The sequence below is a fragment of the Rhinatrema bivittatum genome, chromosome 3 (genome assembly GCF_901001135.1).
Source record: "Rhinatrema bivittatum chromosome 3, aRhiBiv1.1, whole genome shotgun sequence".
NCBI lineage: Eukaryota > Metazoa > Chordata > Amphibia > Gymnophiona > Rhinatrematidae > Rhinatrema > Rhinatrema bivittatum.
In genome coordinates, this window is record NC_042617.1 from 394972849 (window position 1) to 394993287 (window position 20439).

The 20439-nt window shown below is 42.5% G+C and overlaps 1 protein-coding gene across 3 annotated transcripts in view; it reads left to right on the forward strand.

Moving 5' to 3' along the window:
- Positions 1-20439, forward strand: part of LMBRD1 (LMBR1 domain containing 1) — a 591116-nt gene that overhangs the window by 289399 nt on the left and 281278 nt on the right. For all 3 annotated transcript variants that reach the window (XM_029595663.1, XM_029595662.1, XM_029595664.1), the window contains exons 8-9: positions 6879-7004; positions 17454-17606. In XM_029595663.1, the coding sequence (XP_029451523.1) occupies positions 6879-7004; positions 17454-17606 (279 nt within the window). The remainder of the gene's footprint in view (positions 1-6878; positions 7005-17453; positions 17607-20439) is intronic.

Here is a 20439-nt window from a genome sequence, read left to right on the forward strand (position 1 = left end):
ATTTCAACTGGTAAATCCCAACCTTTTTATCGAGCACAAAGCTGCAGTGTTCCTTTGTTTATTAAATGAATAATTCACTGATCCAGGTCTTAATATTTCTGCCACTAATAGACACTGACCTCTCATTTGCCCTTACTTGCTCCACAGCAGCTACAGACCTCTTCCCTAAATGTAGACTTTTCTTAGTCTATCCTAGTCTAGCCATGTACTTATTTTTTTATGTTAAAAACCTTTAGAGGGTCTTGGTATTTGCTTGTCTGACTAGGCCTGACTAGGATTTACCAGCAGTTGCATAAATAGTGCAGCCAGCAACATAATGGTAAGAAAGATATGACAGTTAAAAGCTCCTTTCCCTTATGTTGCCCTAATACCTTTGAAAATTCCTATCATTGGGGTCGAGGAACCCACCTAGGTGAAAGAAATGTCCCCAGAAAAGTAGAAGAGCTAGATTTTTTGTGAACCAATGTTAGTAGCAATATTGGGGCTATACCCATCTAGAAAAAGACACAGTTATAGGTGTGATAAGGCATAACTTCCCCGTTTTGGAATAACATTCTGACTAGATTCTAAGGCAGTCCTTTACCAATTAACTTTATCTTCATTTTGCCAATGGAGTTCTGCTGGCAGGCTCATTTCAATCCCTTCCTTCTGTAATTCTGCCAAGGTATGCACATTGAAAATCTATGCTTGATGATCACGTATCCTGGTGGGGAAGGATCTAAGCATTTGGTAGTGGTTCAGATGTTAAACATGCCCTAGATAAGTGGTGGTTTTCTTGCCCCAATGTGAAAGGCCCAAGAAAAGATGGGCTTATAAAGGTTCCCTCTAGCTTCTTTTTTGACTTCTAACTAGTCATTATTTGTTGGAATGTATGCACTTTGGTAGCTTTAACTGATAGAGAAGTACATTAACTGGACATATATTTTAAAGAAAGCAAGGGATTCTGGGAGTTGGCGACCTGGGTAAAGGGAGAAAAATATAAAAAAAAAAATCTTCACAAGGGCAAGGATTCCATTCCACACCCCAGAGAGGCAGTGAAAAGGAGAGGGAAGGAAAAAAAAAAGTTGAAGGCTGTATGCACCTAGAAGGGAAACATATTCCTAAGGGCTATAAGGGTGAGATTGGGTGGTATTGTGAGTAATAAGATGTTTGCATCCATAGCAGCATTTGAACAGGGTGTAAATAAAAACCCCTTTAATGAAATTTTTTCTGCACAGAAGTTAGATTGGGTTCCCTCCAAAGCCCAGAAATGACTTATTACATCTTTAGTTTATAGATGTTAATCAACAAAATGTGTAAAAAGAAAAAAAAACAAAAACCTCAGGGAGAACATTTGCAAGTTTGTTGATTTTGCAAGAGCTTTTGTTTCTATCTGGAATCCTGGAGTCAACCTTAAACTACTTAAAACTGGAACTGGGTGGGGAAACCCTGTGATATATTTAAATCCATGTATTCCTCCATCACCTGACCGGCAGACCGGTTCAGACAGGAACTAGTGATGTTACAGGGATGTAACTTGAGCCCCACCTGTTTCAATATCTACATCAATGACCTCCCCAGAGGACTGGAGAGATCCTCAGCTGCAAAACTACAACTAAGTGACTCAGAAATCCAAATGCCTGCTATATACAGATGATCAGGAAAATTCCACCCTCTCCAAAGTGGCCCCATCTGAAGTTGAAATCTCCTCCCAGGCTTTAATGGCACCACCCCAGTCTTGAGAGGGCCACTTATAAACCTTTAAGCAACACATACAAAGAACCAGGAAATTATTTTCTCCAAAATTAGTGTTCTGTGATTTAGTTTTTCCTGTATATAGAAAGTTAGAAGGAAGTTTGTAGAAGCTTATTTGTAGATTAAAAACATGGATGCGAAAGAGAAACTGTCAGTGAGGAGTACTTTGTTAGTATTAAATAATAAAACAAAATTTGGTATGTTTCTTGACTGGTTTTCCTATATTATTTCCATACATTCAATCAGTGTCTTTCAGTATGTGGTAACAAAATGGATGCAATCCTGAGGTGAAAATGAATTTTTTTTTCTTTGGGGTACAGGAAGGATTTCTTTTATTATTGGATATACTTTTTGCCTCTACAATATTTTCTTCTTCAGTAACAAATATATTGACATTAAATGCATTAGTCTTCATTTACTACTGACTCTGTTAGGAATTCAGAACCCACGTAAATTTCTTTTGACCAGTTGCAGCAAGAATATATTGTGGAATTTCATGGAAAAGTAGTAAAAGAGAGATAATGATATCACTGAAAATTTAATCACATAGCCTGTTTCATTTCATACAGTGAACAAAGATACATATTCATTAGAAGACTTATAGAAACATAGAAATGACGGCAGAAGGAGCTGATCCGTCTGAGAGAGGAGGCGAAGGACTGACCTGGCCAAGGAGGCTTTTCCCGCCGCTAACAAGTCAAATACAACCAGACTGTGAGTCCCGGCAGGGAAGGGGGCGTGGCGAGGCGTGACGTCACTTCCTGGAGGAACCGGGACCCTGCCCTTAAAACTCGGCGTGCAGCGGTGAGAGACGGAGCTGATCCGTCTGAGAGAGGAGGCGAAGGACTGACCTGGCCAAGGAGGCTTTTCCCGCCGCTAACAAGTCAAATACAACCAGACTGTGAGTCCCGGCAGGGAAGGGGGCGTGGCGAGGCGTGATGTCACTTCCTGGAGGAACCGGGACCCTGCCCTTAAAACTCGGCGTGCAGCGGTGAGAGACGGAGCTGATCCGTCTGAGAGAGGAGGCGAAGGACTGACCTGGCCAAGGAGGCTTTTCCCGCCGCTAACAAGTCAAATACAACCAGACTGTGAGTCCCGGCAGGGAAGGGGGCATGGCGAGGCGTGACGTCACTTCCTGGAGGAACCGGGACCCTGCCCTTAAAACTCGGCGTACAGCGGCGCGCAGCCGACGCCGGCGCGCTGCCTAAGCCGCGCGCGCCGAAGGGGCGCGCGGCTTTGGCTGGGGAATCTATCCTAGTGCTGGAGAAGAAATTGCCTAATTGAAGATTTTTCTTCTTTCTTCCCTCTCATACTATTCAGCTCCCACAGAGAGATCCAATTGCACCATTAGGAAGAAGTCGGTAAGCAGAACTCCTTTTTTCTTGAACTTAAATTTATTTCCTTCCAACTATGCCACATACGAAAAGAAAAGGGAAGGTGAGGGAGGGAACCTCGACCCCACTTCAACCTTCCCCAGTACAAACCAAGATTAAGGAGTTCTACCCTGCGGTCGTAGTAGCCCCAGGTGCGTCGGCTGGGTTACAGGAACAGGAGCATACTCTGCAACCCTTCGATGAGACATCTTTGAGCCCGGGGGCTCCTGAAACCCCCCCACCCCCAGACCATTATAGTGCAGCCGAAACTACAGACCCTCTGAGACCAAAGATGTCACAGGAGAGGAATGCGATCGAGGGAGCTTCAGCTGGTTCTATATTTGGTCAACTTCAAGGCGAGGACATTCTGAGCGCCTTGAAAGAAGTTAATATCGGGACAGTTAGTGGTCTTGGGAAAACTTCACCAAGAACCACAGGAGGGGAATCTGTAACAGACAAGGGGAATTCAGGGGAAATTTCTCATAAGTCTCCGTTTAAAATACCTGAGATTACTTTATTACAGAAACCTGAAATTGTAACTCTGGACGTACTGTGGAATGCTGTTTCGGTATTCGAGAAAACAATTATTTCTTTAACACAAGCTTTCCAAAATTTCCAGGAACAATCTTCTATAGTAAATCCAGTAGTTTTATCTAACTCTATCAAAGTTCAAGAATTAGACTCTCAGATAGTTAAGATTAAAGAAGTTCAAGCAAATTTGATTCAGGGAGATACTAGAACAGAAAAAAGGATAGAAAATCTGGAAAACAATCTCAGATATAAAAATCTGAGAATGGTAAATTTCCCTAAATGCAAACTTATATCCCCTAAAGAACAATTAAATAGATATGAGAGAGGTGTTATCATTTCCCTCTACTAGTATCCCTAATACTACTAAAGTATATTTCATATCCGATACATTAAAAAGACAAGAAGGGGAAGGTATATCTATAAGAGACAATAATCTTATTAGGGGCAATGTAGGGACACTGTCACCCATAGAAGACCTATCGGGGTTTTTAGAAACCTCACAAGAGGATCAGATAGTCAAGAGGTGTTTTGTTTGTCTCATTTGTAACATCTAGTGAAAGAGATAATGTCCTGAGGAGTTTCCTAAGGAATAGAGAGAAATTGTATTTGGGAGAAAAAATATGGGTGTATCCAGATGTAGTTAGATCAACGCAGATGCGTAGAAAATTTTTTTTGAGTTTATGTTCTAGAGCGCGTGCTCTTGGAGCACAAATCCTGATCAAGTTTCCTTGTAAATGTGTTATGACGTTTGAGAATGAACGTTATGTTTTTTTTGAACCGGAGAACTTAGAAAAGTTCCTGATCTCCAAAGAAATAACAGCTTGAGTTCTGTTAGTTTCAGGTAATATAAATTAGTTCGACCACTTCCTAGTAATTATAAATAATTGTTATTGATGTTATTGCTCCTTAATTACTTAATTGGATCTCTCTGATTTCATGGTAATAATAAGGTAGTAGCATAAGAGAAAGTTCTGATAAATGTTATTATTTTATTTGTAAGTAATGCTATGTATGCTATACCTTATGGTAAGGAATTGAATCCTTATTTGTAATGCTTTAAAAAAAATTAATAAAGAGTAAATTAAAAAAAAAAAAAAAAAAAAAAGAAATGACGGCAGAAGAAGACCAAACAGCCCATCCAGTATGCCCAGCAAGCTTTCACACTTTTTTCTCATACTTATCTGATATTCTTGGCCTTTATTAGTAACTTTTTGGTTCTATTTACCTTCCACCCCTGCATTGATGTAGAGAGCAGTGCTGGAGCTGCATCTAAGTGAAGTATCTAGCTTAATTGGTTAGGGGTAGTAACTGCCGCAATAAGCAAGCTACTCCCACGCTTATTTGTTTACCCAGCCTGTGCAATTCAGTCCTTGTTGGTTGTTGTCTGAATATAAATCCTCTTTTCTTCATTTCCCCCTGCCATTGAAGCAGTGAGCTGCGCTGGATATGTATTCCAAGTGAAGTATCAGGCTTAATTGATTCGGGGTAGTAACGCCGTAATAAGCAAGCTACTTCCCCACTTTTTTGTGAATGCAGCTACTCCCCCCCCTGCTTTTTTGTGAATGCAAATCCTTTTTTCCACATTTCCTCTTGCCATTGAAGCATAAAGCAATGTTGGAGTCGCATTAACCATGTGTATGTTTATTGAATAAGGGTATTAATCTCCAGGTAGTAGCTGCCATTGCCGCAAACCACCCCATGCCTCTTCTCTTCATTCACATCCTCTAGACTTATGGATCCAAAGTGTTTATCCCATGCCCCTTTGAAATCCTTCACAGTTTTAGTCCTCACCATGTCCTCTGGAAGGGCGTTCCAGGCATCCACTACACTCTCTGTGAAGAAATACTTCCTGACATTGGTTCTGAGTCTTCCTCCCTGGAGCTTCAAATTGTGACCCCTGGTTCTGCTGATTTTTTTCCAACGGAAAAGGTTCGTCGTTGTCTTTGGATCATTAAAACCTTTCAAGTATCTGAAAGTCTGTATCATATCACCCCTGCTCCTCCTTTCCTCCAGGGTGTACATATTTAGATTCTTCAATCTCTCCTCATAAGTCATTCGATGAAGACTATCCACCTTTTTGGTCGCCCTTCTCTGGACCGCCTCCATCTTGTCTCTGGCCCTTCGGAGATACGGTCTCCAGAACTGAGCACAGTACTCCAAGTGAGGCCTCGCCCAAGGACCTGTACAAGGGAATAATCACTTCCCTTTTCTTACTCGATATTTCTCTCTCTATGCAGCCCAGCATTCTTCTGGCTTTAGCTATCGCCTTGTCACATTGTTTCGCCGACTTGAGATGGTTAAATACCTTCACCCCAAGGTGTCTCTCCTGCTCCATGCACATCAGCCCTTCACCCCCATCGAATACAGTTCTTTCGGATTTCCACTCCCCATATGCATGACTCTGTACTTCTTGGCACTGAATCTCCTCTTCCATATCTTCGACCACTCTTCCAGCTTCCTTAAATCCCGTCTCATTCTCTCCAATAAGTGGCAATATCACCATACGTTGGGGTTTTAGCTGAAAATGGCACAAATTCAAAAGCACTTTAGTTACATTAAATGCATTTTGCTAAATGAAAGCTAAAATGGGAACCATAAATATATTTACTGTTTTAATTTGCATGAAGAAGATGGATATTGGTGGAAAAATATTCACTCATATCATGCTTAGCCCTGCCAGTTTTTTTTAAGGTGTAGTACTTAGAATTTCCTGCTACCTTCCTCTTATTAATTCCTCCTCTTAGTGAATATGATGCCTGTTCTACTCAATGGCTATTTGTGCATCAAATGGAATGGATAATACTACAAGCATAATTAATTTAAAAGTGTAGTTAAACTTTTGTTGCACAAAAACTAGAAATAAACTTTAAGATGTTAAAGTAAAACAAAAATCTGAAACTAAAATCACTATATATGCACTATGTTGAGTCAGTACCATAGGAAGAAAACATGGTTTCTCTCTGAGAATGTCCTTTCAGCTCTGTATTATGGGTATATGACACCAAAAAGATACAGATTTTGTCAATGACATTTATGTGGTAGGAACAAATGACAATACTTAGTCGACTGTAGAAACACCAAAATGGTATTCCTCCATAATAAACATACTGTACCTGAGTTCATCAGCACTATGAAGAAACAGACTAATTGGAAAGGAGAATGAGGGGCATACTTTGTAATTAAAAATGCTTATAACTTCTATGGTTTGTCTTTTTTGTTTTATTTTTTCTTTATGTTTAGGCTTATGGTATGTCTGCCCTACCTTTAAACCTGATAAAAGGCACCAAAAGTGCAACTTATGAGCGACTGGAAAATGCTGAAGATATTGAAGAAGTGGAACAACACATAGAGAGGATTAAATCAAAGGTTTGGTAATTGTTTCATGTCCTTTTCTTCCATCTTGTTAAAAAAAAAAATTGAATTAAAAAAAAATGCAAAATCTCAAAATTTCTAAAACTGTAATCTGGTTTAAGTCATATAAAACATACATTTTTGTATCCAGGTTTCTTTCTCATAGAGGACAGAATAGAACCTTGGGTGAATTGTTTGTTCTCTTTGCCTTTGTATGGTACTTTCCAACACAAGAACAACAAAGAGCAGAGTGACCATAACCTTGTACCAAAAAAAATGCAAAACTTTAAAAAGAGGTGTCACATGGCAGCGAGCTGGTATCAGGGAACACCCCTGCAAAGCCACTGCATAACTGTAAGGCTAGACTAGGGCTGGTCTTCTACCTAACCAACCCCCTTCCCTGCAGGTTGAGCTCTTGGGTTTTGGGGACTGGTAAGACTTATCTCCAGCAGAACATCATGGTGCTGGCTGGAAGCTAAGTGCAGGCACTAGCTGGATACAGAGCACAGGCTGGGGGCTGGCACCTAGTACTGAGGGCGGGCAGGGTCTGGATACAGACAGGGCTGAACCAGGGTCATGGGCAAATAGACATGCAACTGGACTGAGTAGCATAAGACAGAACAAGGACTGGACAAGTTCAAGGCTTAAACAAGGACTGGACTAGACAGAAGAGGTAACAATAAACAGGGAAGCCCAGTCAGACACAAGAATGGCTAGGAGATCCTAGCAGGCCTGGAGGCCGTAAGGTAAGGCAGAGAGGCTCAGGGGGCCACAGAGGAAGGCAAGGAAGTTTGAGAGGCCACAGAACAAGGCAAGGGAGATTGGGAGGCCACAAGGCAAAGCAGGAGGCTTGTGTAGGCAGCAAGACAAGATAACCAAATAAGAGTGGCCAGGTCAGAAAGCCACGGTTACTCAATGAAGAGGCACTGAGGTATCGAGCAGGCTGGGTTAAATAGGGCTGAGGCTGAAGTGTGGTGTGACCAATGAGGAGGTAAACTGGCAGTGCCATGTGCGAGGCTCGCTGAGGACCCCTGCTGGAAGGAAGATTGCACAGCAGGTGAAACCTTGGCACAGGGAGACTGCAAAGTAAGCAAAACTGTGATGAGGTTGCAACATAAATCTTATATAGCAGTGGTCCCCAATCCTGTCCTGGGGGCCCACCAGCCAGTCGGATTTTCAGGATATCCACAATGAATATGCATGAGAGAAAATTTGCATGTTATGGAGGCAGTGCATGCAAATTTTCTCTCATGCATATGAGAGAACTTGTGGCCACTGTCCATCTCTACACGATCTCTCTTTTACAGACAAGAAAAATACTTTTATGCCAGCAGAATTCATGATATACAATATGATGCCAGGGCCCTGTTCTCCTATGTATCCCAACTCACAAAACCCTCTGCCCCTACCATCCCAGACGACCAGGCTCAATCCAAAGCAAATGAGCTAGCACTCTTCTTTCAGGATAAAATTGCAAACACACTGGCGCTTCTCCCCTCCAACTCAATCCCCCCGCCCTAAACTCCAACACCACATCTTACCCTGGAGCCACCCTCGACTCCTTCGAGCCCACTACCCCTCTGGCGATTGAATCCACCCTCAAGAAGTTGAAACCATCCAGCCATCCGATGGACCACATCCCAACTAAACTTCTGCTCCTCATCCCGGGCACTATCTCCAGATCACTGGCTAACATCATAAACTGCTCCCTAGCCCAAGGAATCTACCCGGATGAGCTAAAACCCAGCATCCTTCAAACCCCTCTTGAAGAAACCCAACCTGGACACAAAAGAACTCTCCAATTTCTGACCTATATCCAACCTCCCTTTTCTAGCGAAACTCACAGAGAAAGTGGTGAACACACAGCTCTCAGACTACCTGGAGGAACACAAAATCCTATACCCTTCCCAGTACAGCTTCCGTAAATCATCCAGTACAGAAACCCTCCTCATCTCCCTATCAGACCACATCCTCATGGGCCTAGACAAAGGGCTTTCTTTCCTGCTTGTCCTCTTAGACATCTCTGCGGCGTTCGACACCGTGAACCACACCATCTTTCTAAATCGCCTCTCAGACATTGGATTATCAGGATACGCCCTCAGATGGTTCAACTCCTTCCTCAACAACAGAAGCTTCAAGGTTAGAATCAATAACGAATCCCCTAATTTCAAATCAACTCTAGGCGTCCCTCAAGGCTCTTCTTTATCCCCTACCCTCTTCAATATCTACTTACTGCCCCTCTGTCAGCTGCTCACAAACCTAAACTTAATACACTACCTCTATGCAGATGACGTTCAGATCTTGATCCCTATAAAATAATCCCTTCCAAAAACGCTTACCTACTGGGAAAATTGCCTTAAGTCCATTAACTGCCTACTCACCAGCCTGAACCTGGTTCTCAATGCAGCCAAGACAGAAATCCTTCTTATCTCCCCCGACCACTCGGCCAGCACCGATCAGACATTCCCCAACTCCCAGACCACTCAAGTAAGAGACTTAGGAGTAATCCTTGATAACCATCTGAATTTAAAAAAATCAATCAACAATATCACCAAGGACTGTTTCTATAAGCTTCAAGTTCTGAAAAGTCTCAAACCCCTTCTTCATTTCCAGGACTTCAGAACTGTCCTCCAGTCAACGCTGTTCTCTAAAACTGACTATTGCAACACTCTCCTCTTGGGGCTCCCCATCTCCGCCACCAGACCACTACAGATGCTCCAGAACGCAGCAGCTAGAATCTTAACCAACACTAACTGTGGAGCTCATATCACTCCCATACTCCGAAACCTGCACTGGCTGCCAATAAAATACAGAATCTTGCACAAGGCACTACCATAATACACAAAACCATCCACAATCTACCACTAGACCTTCAGATCCCATTCAAACTATACTCATCTGCAAGACCCATCAGAGAAGCATATAAAGGAACCCTACAAGTCCCACCAACTAAATCCATGCGCCTAGCTTCCACCAAAGAACGTACATTCTCCACAGCGGGCCCCGACATTTGGTACAACTTGCCGACTGACCTAAGATTGGAACCCTGCCTTCTAACCTTCCAAAGAAAACTTAAGACTTGGCTTTTCCTCCAAGCCTTCCCTTAATTTCTAAAATGTCAACATACTTCTCAAACAGACTCAGCCCAATTGACTAGACTCTCGGACCAGTCCCAGTATATACATATGTATTTAACCTCTAGTTTTTGCTGTCCTTCTACTTCCTGGCTACTCTAGCCCCCAAGTTCAGCCTTCTTGTTATATGGTTATTTAGTTAGTCCCTAAGTTCCATGTAAACCGGTTTGATATGAATCTTTTCATGAAGGTTGGTATAGAAAATGTAAAATAAATAAATATATCAAATATGCATAATAGCAAAACCTCAGCTCAGACATTGGCTGATGTTTTGGTGTTGCTTGCAATAGAGAGGAAATATTTTTAAAGTCTGCTTAGTTGGTATTGTTTTTTCATTAAGCATAAAAGGGTCTCATTGTCAAGCTAGACAAAGTTATAAGCTTGGAACCCAACCATTTAAAGAGTATTAGTGTTATCTGACATCAAGAGAACATGCACTGACTGACAGAAAATAATGCTGCTTCTAGAAGAGGCAAAACAGGAATCGGAGAAAAAATAGAGATAAAAAAAATCATAAGTGTCACAAATCTATAAGTACATAAGTTCTATGCTGGGTAAGGCCTATAAAGCCCAACAATTTGCATCAGACAGTGGCCACAAGTACCCAACAGATCTCTAGTTATTGATATATTCTTAATCTGTTTCATGCATCTCATTTCCAGGGATAAGCACTGGCTTTTCCAAGTCTACCAGGCTAATAACAGTTTATCTTCTCTTGAACCCCCATGTTCTCTGGCAACAGATTCCATAGCTTGATTATGATCTGAGTAGAAAAATACTTCCTACAATTTGTTTTAAATCTGCCAGTTGAAAGTTTTATGGAATGTCTTCTAGTTCTAGTGTTAAGGTAAATAACCATTCCCTATTTACCTGTTCCACCCTATTATAATCTTATAAATCCCAATCATAACCAATCCCAATCATAAGCAGTCATACCCAATCAATCTTATAAATCCCAATCATATAATTACTTAGTTCTTCACCTTCTCGGTGCCATGTTAGCCCTTATTTTGTTACTTCAGTTCCTTGTTTTCTGTAAAGCTTGTTCGCTGGTTTTTTTGTTTTTGTTTCATGTAAACTGATGAGATGTTCCCAACGACCGTTGGTATATAAAATATTTGAATAAATAAATATCCCCTCTGCCTCTTTTCCTAGCTAAGGAGCTCTAATCAGTTCAGGCTATCTCCATAAGGGAGCTTTTTCATCCTCTTTATCATTTTTGTTACCTTTTTCTATCTTTTTTGAGATGGATGACTAGAACTGCACACAGTTCTCAAAGTGTAGTCTCACCATGAATCTATACAAAGGTATGGGGTAGATTTTTTAAAAAACTACGCCCGCACGTACTTTTTTTCGCGCACCAGGCGCAAACAAAAGTACGCTGGATTTTAATAGATAAAATCCGGGGTCGGCGCGCACAAGGCTGTGCAAAATCGGCAGCCTGCACGCGCCGAGCCGCGCAGCCTGCCTCCGTTCCCTATGCTTTGAGAACTGTGTGCAGTTCTAGTCATCGCATCTCAAAAAAGATAGAGAAAGAAAAAGCTCCCAACCTAACCCACCCCCCTCCAGCCCTAACTAATTCCCCCCTCTACCTTTATTCCAAAAGTTACGCCTGCCCAAGGCGTTTGAGAGGGCTAGACTGAAGAAAAGAGGTTACTCGGAGCCCGTGATAGATACACTCCTCCAAGCTCGCAAGTTTTCCACATCCCTCACCTACATAAGGATCTGGAGAGTGTTTGAAGCCTGGTGTGACACTCATGGCACCAATCCACATGCGACCACAATTCCTATTGTTCTGGATTTTCTACAGGATGGGCTTCAGAAGGGTCTCTCCCTAAGCTCCATCAAGGTTCAGGTGGCTGCGCTGTCTTGCTACGGTCCCAGGAGGGATGGCAAGACCATTGCCACGCATCCAGATGTTTCTCGCTTCCTGAAAGGAGTCAAGCACATTCGTCCGCCACTCAAGTGGCCAGTGCCCCTGTGGAACCTCAACCTAGTTTTGGATTTCCTTGTGGGATCCACCTTCAGACCCCTTTGGGGCCTGTCTCTCCATTCTCTAACTTTGAAGATGGTGTTTCTGCTGGCAGTTTGTTCAGCACGCCGCATCTCAGAGCTACAAGCGCTGTCCTGCCGTGATCCCTTTCTCAGAATCACTCCGGAGGCAATCCATCTTCGCACGGTTCCCTCCTTTCTACCTAAAGTAGTTTCACAATTTCACCTCAACCAAACCATATCCTTGCATACCACGGTGGGTTTGAAGAAATCAGAAGAAGGGCGTTTACTACGCCATCTCGACATCGGCAGATTGCTGCCCAGATATCTGGAATTGACACAAGAAGTATGAAAGAAGGACCATCTGTTCGTCCTGCACAGCGGGAAGAAACAAGGAGAAGCAGCCTCTCGGCCCACCATCGCCCGCTGGATTAAAGAAGTTATCAGAGCAGCTTACGTAGAGGCCAGGAAGTCGCCGCCTCTACAAGTCAAGGCTCATTCTACCAGAGCCCAAGCAGCATCTTGGGTGGAATCCAGGATGCTGTCGCCTGCAGAAATATGTAAAGCGGCGACATACCTCCCTCCATACCTTCTCCAGGTTCTACCGTCTGGATGTCCAGGCCAGGGAGGACACAGCATTTGCGAGGGCAGGCCTAAGCGGTCCTCAGGCAGCCTCCCACCCAGGCTGGGAGTAAAGTTTTTGTACATCCCATTCGTTCTGAGTCCCATCTGGCTACAAGCTAGGAAATGTTGAGATTACTTACCTGATAATCTCCTTTTCCTTAGTGTAGACAGATGGACTCAGCATCCCGCCCAGGCTGCCAGTATACATGGGTTTCACCGATTCAAGGTAGGCCATGTCATTTTGCTTACATAAGAGCGTCCCCTTTGCCAGGTGTCGACGCCTTCCGGTTGTGAATGCTGGTGGTCTCCAGCTCCTATCAATCGGTCAGGGGAATCCTGTTTCACTAATTCATTGATCGTCAGTACACATATATCCATAACATCCTTTGCAAGGAAGATTACTGAGTTGCTACGCTTCCTGTGGGGGTATATATACCCGTGCTGACGTCAGATCCGTCTCCAACTGCTAGCACGAGCATACTATACCATTCGTTCTGAGTCCATCTGTCTACACTAAGGAAAAGGAGATTATGAGGTAAGTAATCTCAACATTGGCCACCCTCCAGTATTCTGCTCTCATGGTTATTTGAAATGAAAGGTTGAAAATCTCTGCAAACTGGTATACAGTTTCAACTTTTTAGTTCCTTCAGACCTCTGGGGTGAATACCACTGGTCCTATTGACTTGTTTTTCTTTAATCTATCAATCTGAGTTATGTCCTCCAGAGTTGTCATTAAACATTTTTCCAGTGTGGATAGGACCCCAACAGCTTCCTCACTAAAGACAGGCAAAAACTTAATTTAGTTTTTCTTTATTTCCTTGTCCTCCTTGACAACCTCTTTTGTACCTCGGCCGTCTGGTGACCCACTGACTTCCTCAGAATAAGTCCTGTAGGACTCAAAATACATAGATGATGAATCCAGTGGTGGTCTAACTGAGAAGATTTTTGGAAATACTCCCCCCCCTCCCATACAAACACATCAATCAAAGGTGACCCAGTCAATCACACAGAACCATAAATCACCAAAAGATAGTGAGCTACTAAAGGGGACGTGATCAGAGTAGTTTTTAAACAGTTCATGTCATTGATAAATCTCATATTCACTGACACTGTAGTTTTAGCAACATATAGTTTATCACATATGCATTTGATCACATACACCACACTCAAAGACTGTCAGTCAGTGTTAAAATAAAGTCTAATAGTGATATTAAGGTGATGGACCTCCAAAAATTGGGTCTGCAATAAAATATCATAGATTGAACAGTGACCAAAAGCTGATGGCATACTACTAACCTGTCCGTAGATGTCACTGATGTGACAAAATCTGAGTGAATAACCCTATCTGTCAAATTAGGACTGTGGGTATAAGAAATAAGGGATGAAACATTGAAGATTGAGTGAAGTTGTAGAACATGCTATCTAAAAATAGAAGCACAGACATCTTCTCATTTGGAGAAAAAGAAAATGCAATTACGGTAATTCATGTATCTTCAGAAGGAGTAGATGTTAAAAAGTGTCATTCTTAATGGTAGTACTTCACATGCAAAAAAGCTTTGTGGATTCAAGAGCATGAGTAAACCCCTCTTTTGATTGCATAAAAAAAAATCAGCTATGGTCAATCCTCAGAGATAAAGAAACCATCCTGTGGGAAGACTTTGAAAAGCCATGGATGAGCACTAACAGATTGGAGGAGACCATTGTGATCTGTTGGTTTCCTAAAAGGAAATTAAAAAAAAAAAAAGTTAAACACATTAGGGATCTTAATAATCCATTGATCAAGCAAGGAAATCCACTCAGGTGGAAATGTAAACTTTAGCAGTGAATATAAATGATGAAACCATGCTACTAAGGAATCCAGAAGGGTTCAAGACCCTTGCCATAACAGAGAGATGTTTTCAAATATAATACTTCCAGACAAGTTGTTACTGTAGGGGGATGCAAGCCACACTGTGATTTTTCAAAGGTTCTCATGTATAAATTAGTGCTATCGGGTGTCATAGTGGCACCCATTTCGATAAAACTCATAGTTGAACAAAACATAGTGGCACAAATCTGCTGATTAATAACACATGGTTGAATGCAAAAACATTTTTGTTTATAGCTATTTTGATGAACTGAACCAAAAATTGAGCTGGTACTTGAGGAGGGCACATTTTTCGATACCTATCACCATCTCTAGAGTTTGATGTTGGGGAATATATGTATATAGATCTTCAACATCCAATGTGACTAACAAGCCTGAAGAGTCACAGTGCAGAGAATCAAGTTGAGTGATCATGTCTTGTGAATCTGTGACATACATATCCACCAGGAGACAAAAGATGACAGAAATAAATCATCAAAGCCTGAAAGCCTTTCCACTAAGGAGTCTCTGCGCAAGACTATTGATCTCCCAGGAGGGTTAGTCAGATGTTTTTTTACATCTTGTGAAGAATATAAAAGACTAATATAAATTATGCTGCAAGATCAAGAAGACAACCTCTTAGCGTGTGAGATAACCTGATGCTGAAATATCTTCAATCTCTGTGTGAATCACCATCTGCAGGGCCGGTGTAGGGTCAGCAAGCTTAATGACTGTATAAAGTAAAGATTGTAATTCACAGAGGGCCTGCTGTTCAACCCGTGATAGATTAGAAATTATCTTTTTGCAAGTAGTAGATCCCACGTAACTAGACTTTGCAGTTGGTTGAGCTATCTACTCTTACACCTTTCTCCTTGGTTTGACATCGTTTTCTGCCTAAGAAAAGCTAAGTGGACTTTAAAATGTTTTCTCCCTGATGCAGGTGACACCAGAATATCAACCAATAGTGGAGTTGGGGGTTTGCTATTATGCATATTTGATTTATGAACACACAGTAGCCTCAGACTACTTCAATGTTGCCTTTTTTTATGTACAAAGTGAAACAAGGTTTGTTTTTCCTCTGATGTAAAAGGATTAATTTGACTGGTTAGTGCTATACAATATGAAATGATAATCCCACCTTTTTGATACCCTTTGGACTTTACTTCCATCTATATAGTCTGTGTGGTGCATTCCTTGCCAACACATCACATATACATGTGATTCCATAGTCTCTTTACTGATAAAAATAAGAATGTAGTTTAATTACAGGTTCTTCAAAAAGATAGATAAGTTACAAATTCATGTGCAATTTTTTTGTGGATAGTAAATTTTCATTTGACACCAATAATTAATCACTCTTCTCCTCTTGTATTGGTTACAAAAACAATCTTCATCACCACTGTTGCTGTGATCAGACTTTCAGTTTGGTAGGAAAGATAGCTTGGGGGTCAGAGTTAATAGAGCCCAAGTAGATTTGCCCAAAAGAGAAAGTTTGAGGAATGGTGTTGTCTGATGGTTGATTCTAGTTCTCTAGGGATTCTTGGAAGACCTTGATGGTAGTTCACCTTTGATTGAAGCACCAACATTTGTCTATTTTACGTGGTGGTCCTCAAAGGCATGTCCTTCACTGGATGAGAAACTCAAATTAGGGAGCACTGCTTCTGCAGGGAAAAGGAAGAAATTCTATTTATTTGTTTATATTTACAAGTTTACAAACTCCTTCCTGATTCTTCTGGCATAGTGGTGAGGCCATGGAGATGTTTCCCCCCCCCCCCCCCCCCCCCCCCAGTTTTCTACTTAAAGAATGGAGCTTGCTTCCTCCATCACAAAGGACAATCTCAGCACTAACACCCTTCCTCACTAAAACTCTGCTCTACTATCTACTGGCAGAACCTAGTAATCACATTTTTCTCTCCACCCAGAACATTCTGTGAGCTATGATGTAAATTTGGGCCCTGCTGATATCAAAGGGGAGGGGCCAAAAACATCATGCTTCTGGGCCAGAGCTGGAATAGTAAAGGGGCCAGAACAGCAGGAGATGCAGACTCATAGAAAGAAAGTAAAGAAAGATGAAAAAAATCAGTAGCTAGCTTTATAATATGCAAAATGATCATCTTGCAAAACCATTGTCTGCATTGGAGAGGTTTTAGGTTTTTAAACTGTGTGGCACTTTTTTCTTACATAAATGCAAGAAAAAGTGGAGGGATGGCTTACTGATTAGAGCAAAGGGCTGAGAATCAGGGAAGCCAGGGTTCAAATCCTAGTGATGCTCATTGTGACCTTGGACAACTCACGTCACTCTCCATTGTCTCAGGTATAAATTTAGGCCAGGATTCATCATTCCGTAAAAGCTGGTGCTATTCCCTGTGCTACTGCTGGCGTTAATGTTCAAAACATTATCGCCGGCAGCGGTGCCACCGCCGCCTCCTCCTCCTCCCTAACTCCGCCCCGACTCCTCCCCTCCCCCTAATTTTAATGTTGGACCCTAACGCATGTGATAAGTGCTTAGAAAATAACCCTCTTGGATTGTAAGCCCTCTGGGGACAAAGAACTGCCTACTTGTACCTGAATGTAACTTAACTTGAGCTATCAATGAAGAAGGTATGAGCTAAATCTAAACAAAGCAATAGTTCCCAAAAGTTTCCTCAGCGATCCCCAGCTAATCGGGACATGAGTTCTCAGGGACCCCCCTCCCCCTAATCATTTTGGTTTTAAGGATATTCACCATGAATTTGCATGGGATATAGATGTTTACAATTATAATTCATGTATATTTATGATAGGAATCCTGAAAATCTAATTTCCTTGGACAAGCTAAGTGCATGTTTTCATTTAATATTCTAATGCCGCCTTTTTTTGGTGTAATAGTGCAGAGATGGTCGGCCACTTCCAACCAGGGACAGACGTACCTTATTCCAGTTAGAAGAAAAGTTGAGGATACTTCAAAGGAGGGATCGACACCTAGGCAATTTTGAGAAAAGCTGTTGGACCAAACTCTGTGGTGCCATGCGACCTCTAAAGGTAATAGAAGTAATTTTAATTGTGATTTCTTTCCTTCCTTCTTAGCTATTTGGTACTAAACCTTTTTTCAATTTTTTAAATAGATTTTGCAGCTCAAAAGTCTACAAATGCTAGGCATTATTCCAGATTACTTGTATTGTTAAAGAGAGGGCAGCCACTTCAATCAGCAACCACACTACACTGTTGGTCATAATGAAATGTAGAAGCTGTTATTAAGCAAATTATGCCACAAATGACTGCTGATTATAAAGTCAAATAAACCTGAATTATGTTATTCTATTAAATATTAGTTTGGATTTATAATTCACATTTTTTTTTTTTGTAAAATATCATTTTTCTTGGAAACTTACCTATCATGTTTGGTTTTTTATTGCATTTATATTTTCTCCTCTGTATGATAAGATATTTTAAGATTCAGTTTGATGATGGGTGAAAATGTGGGTTAGTCTAAAATATAATTAATGAAAGAAATCTAGGAGAGGGAATGGAAATGCTCAGTGGATTGGACAATAGAGCTTTTTAAATCTAGTTTGCCAGTTCAAACTGCTTAGGTTGACAGTGGTGAAATAGCACATGAATGCCGTTAGAAGGCTTGTGTGAATGGTGCAGTATGTGTACTGGTTTAAACAGATGAGGTAATATACATAATAACATAGTAAATTTTGGCAGAAAAAGTCCCAAGTGGACCATCCAGTCTGTCCAGCAATCTTTTTTTTTCCCTGTTAGGATAATTATTGCTCTGTATAGATTACCTCAGTCGACATGGGTTACCCTTTTCTTCATCTCCATCACTTAGCCACTAGGAATCTTCTCTATTTAACCCATGCTCTTTTGATTTCCATTACTGTCCTTGTCCTCAGTAGCTCTTCTGGGAAGGTATTCCATGCATCTACTACCATTTCTGTGGAAAAAATTCTTCCTGATATTGGTCTTGACTCAACCCCCCACCCCACCCCCCCCTTGGAGCTTCATATTATGATCCCTTGTTCTACAGTTTTCTTTCCATCAAAAGTAATTTTATTCTTGTACATTATTAACACCTTTCATATATTTAAGAGTCTGTATCCATATCACTCCTGTCTCTCTTCTCCTCCATTGTATACATATTTAGTCCTTCAATCTCATCTCATAACCCTTTTGATTCAGACCCCACCCCATTTTGGTTGCCTTTCTCTGGACTGCTTCCATCCTGTGTCTAACCTTTTTGACATATGGTCTCCAGAACTGAATACAGTACTCCAGATGAGGCCTCATCAAAACCTGTACAGAGGGGATTATCACATCCTTTTACCTGCTGGTTATGCTCTCTCTTTGCAGCCCAGCATTCTTCTGGCCTTAGCCATTGCCTTGTCACATTGCTTACCACCTTCAGATTACCAGACCCTCTCACCCAGAGTTCTCTCATTGTCTATACACACCAGACTTTTTCCACCTCCTCATTACATACAGCTCCTTTGGATTTCTATACCCTAAATGCATAACACTGCATTCCCTGTACGTACCAGGATCAGTCCAGACTCCTGGGTTGTGCCTCCCCTCCAGCAGATGGAGTCAGAGAAAAGCTGAAAAGCACCCCTTAGATATACTGGTGTGCCACCTGCGATCCCTCAGTATTTTCTCTGACTCCAGCAGATTGAGAGGCATAACCTGCGGTCCTCTTCTGGTTAGGTTTGTTTTCTGGGAATCTCCAGGTTTTTACCTATTTAATTTTTCGCTGACTAGATCAACTGGTTTCTCCCTTATTTGGGATTGTTCATGTAAAAAAAAAAAAAAAATAAGATGTATGTTTAATTTATGTGTGTGTATTCTCAGCGCAGCGTGGAGGCAAGTTTGTTGGCAGGCATAGAGGGCATTGCCTGCTGACTTTCCCGGAATTAGTGTGTCCCAGTAGGCTGGGGGAGAGCTTACCGGTGGGCCGGTCACCCTCCCCCCACTATTCCAGAGGTTAATTCTCTGAAGGGGGGGCTTGGATTTTTTCTCTTGTAAAAAAAAAAAAAAAGGAGGAAATAAAACAGGGCCACTTAAACCCTGTTGGGGACAGGCAGTGAGCTTTGTATTGCAGCCCCGGCCTGCCATGCCTGATACTGAGGACTCCGGAGGGGGTGGCTGGTTCACCTGGCACGTGACTGCTGTAAGGGAACTTACCTGCTCATTTTTGGCGCGCTTTTTTCTGCTGCTGCATCGGCCGGTCTCTGGATGCCGTGATCTTCGGCCTGCACGGCCTGTGGGGGGGCGGGGGCGCGACTCTCCCGAGAGGGTCTCTGCTCCCGATGTCTTCCCGGGGTGAGGGACCCTCTCGGGGGCCGAGCGCTGCTCGCAGCGGGTCTTCTCTCCCCTCTTCGGCGCGGCAAAGAAGAGTGCCGGGCTCCCGATCTTCAGCCCCACCTCCCATAGAGAGGGGGGCGGCGGCCATCTTGGACACGCGGCAGACAGAGGAATCAGCATCGGAGGAGGAAGTCTCCCCTCCTCCTTCGCCACCTGATTTAAGCCCGCAGAGCATGCCCGATTCGGAGTCTCATCGGGCCCCCCCTCCCTCCCGGCCCGCGGGGGACAATTTGAAAAGATCGGTCCCTTTTTCCTCTTAAGTTTGTGCTGCTAATGCACAAAGCTTTTTTAGAGGCAGAAGCAGGTTGGGAGGCGGAAGGTCCCTCTCCACCAAAGATTCCCAAGGCAGTTTTGGATCGGGGGAAAGCTGTGGCTCGTTGCCCTCGTCTGCAGGGGGGTGCCAGAGGCGCCGGACCTCGCTCCGGGTTCTCTGGGTGCGCCCGGAGTGGATGTTGCTGACGGGCAGGGACCTGTGGAAGGAGATGACCCCCAGGTCCTTAGATTGTTC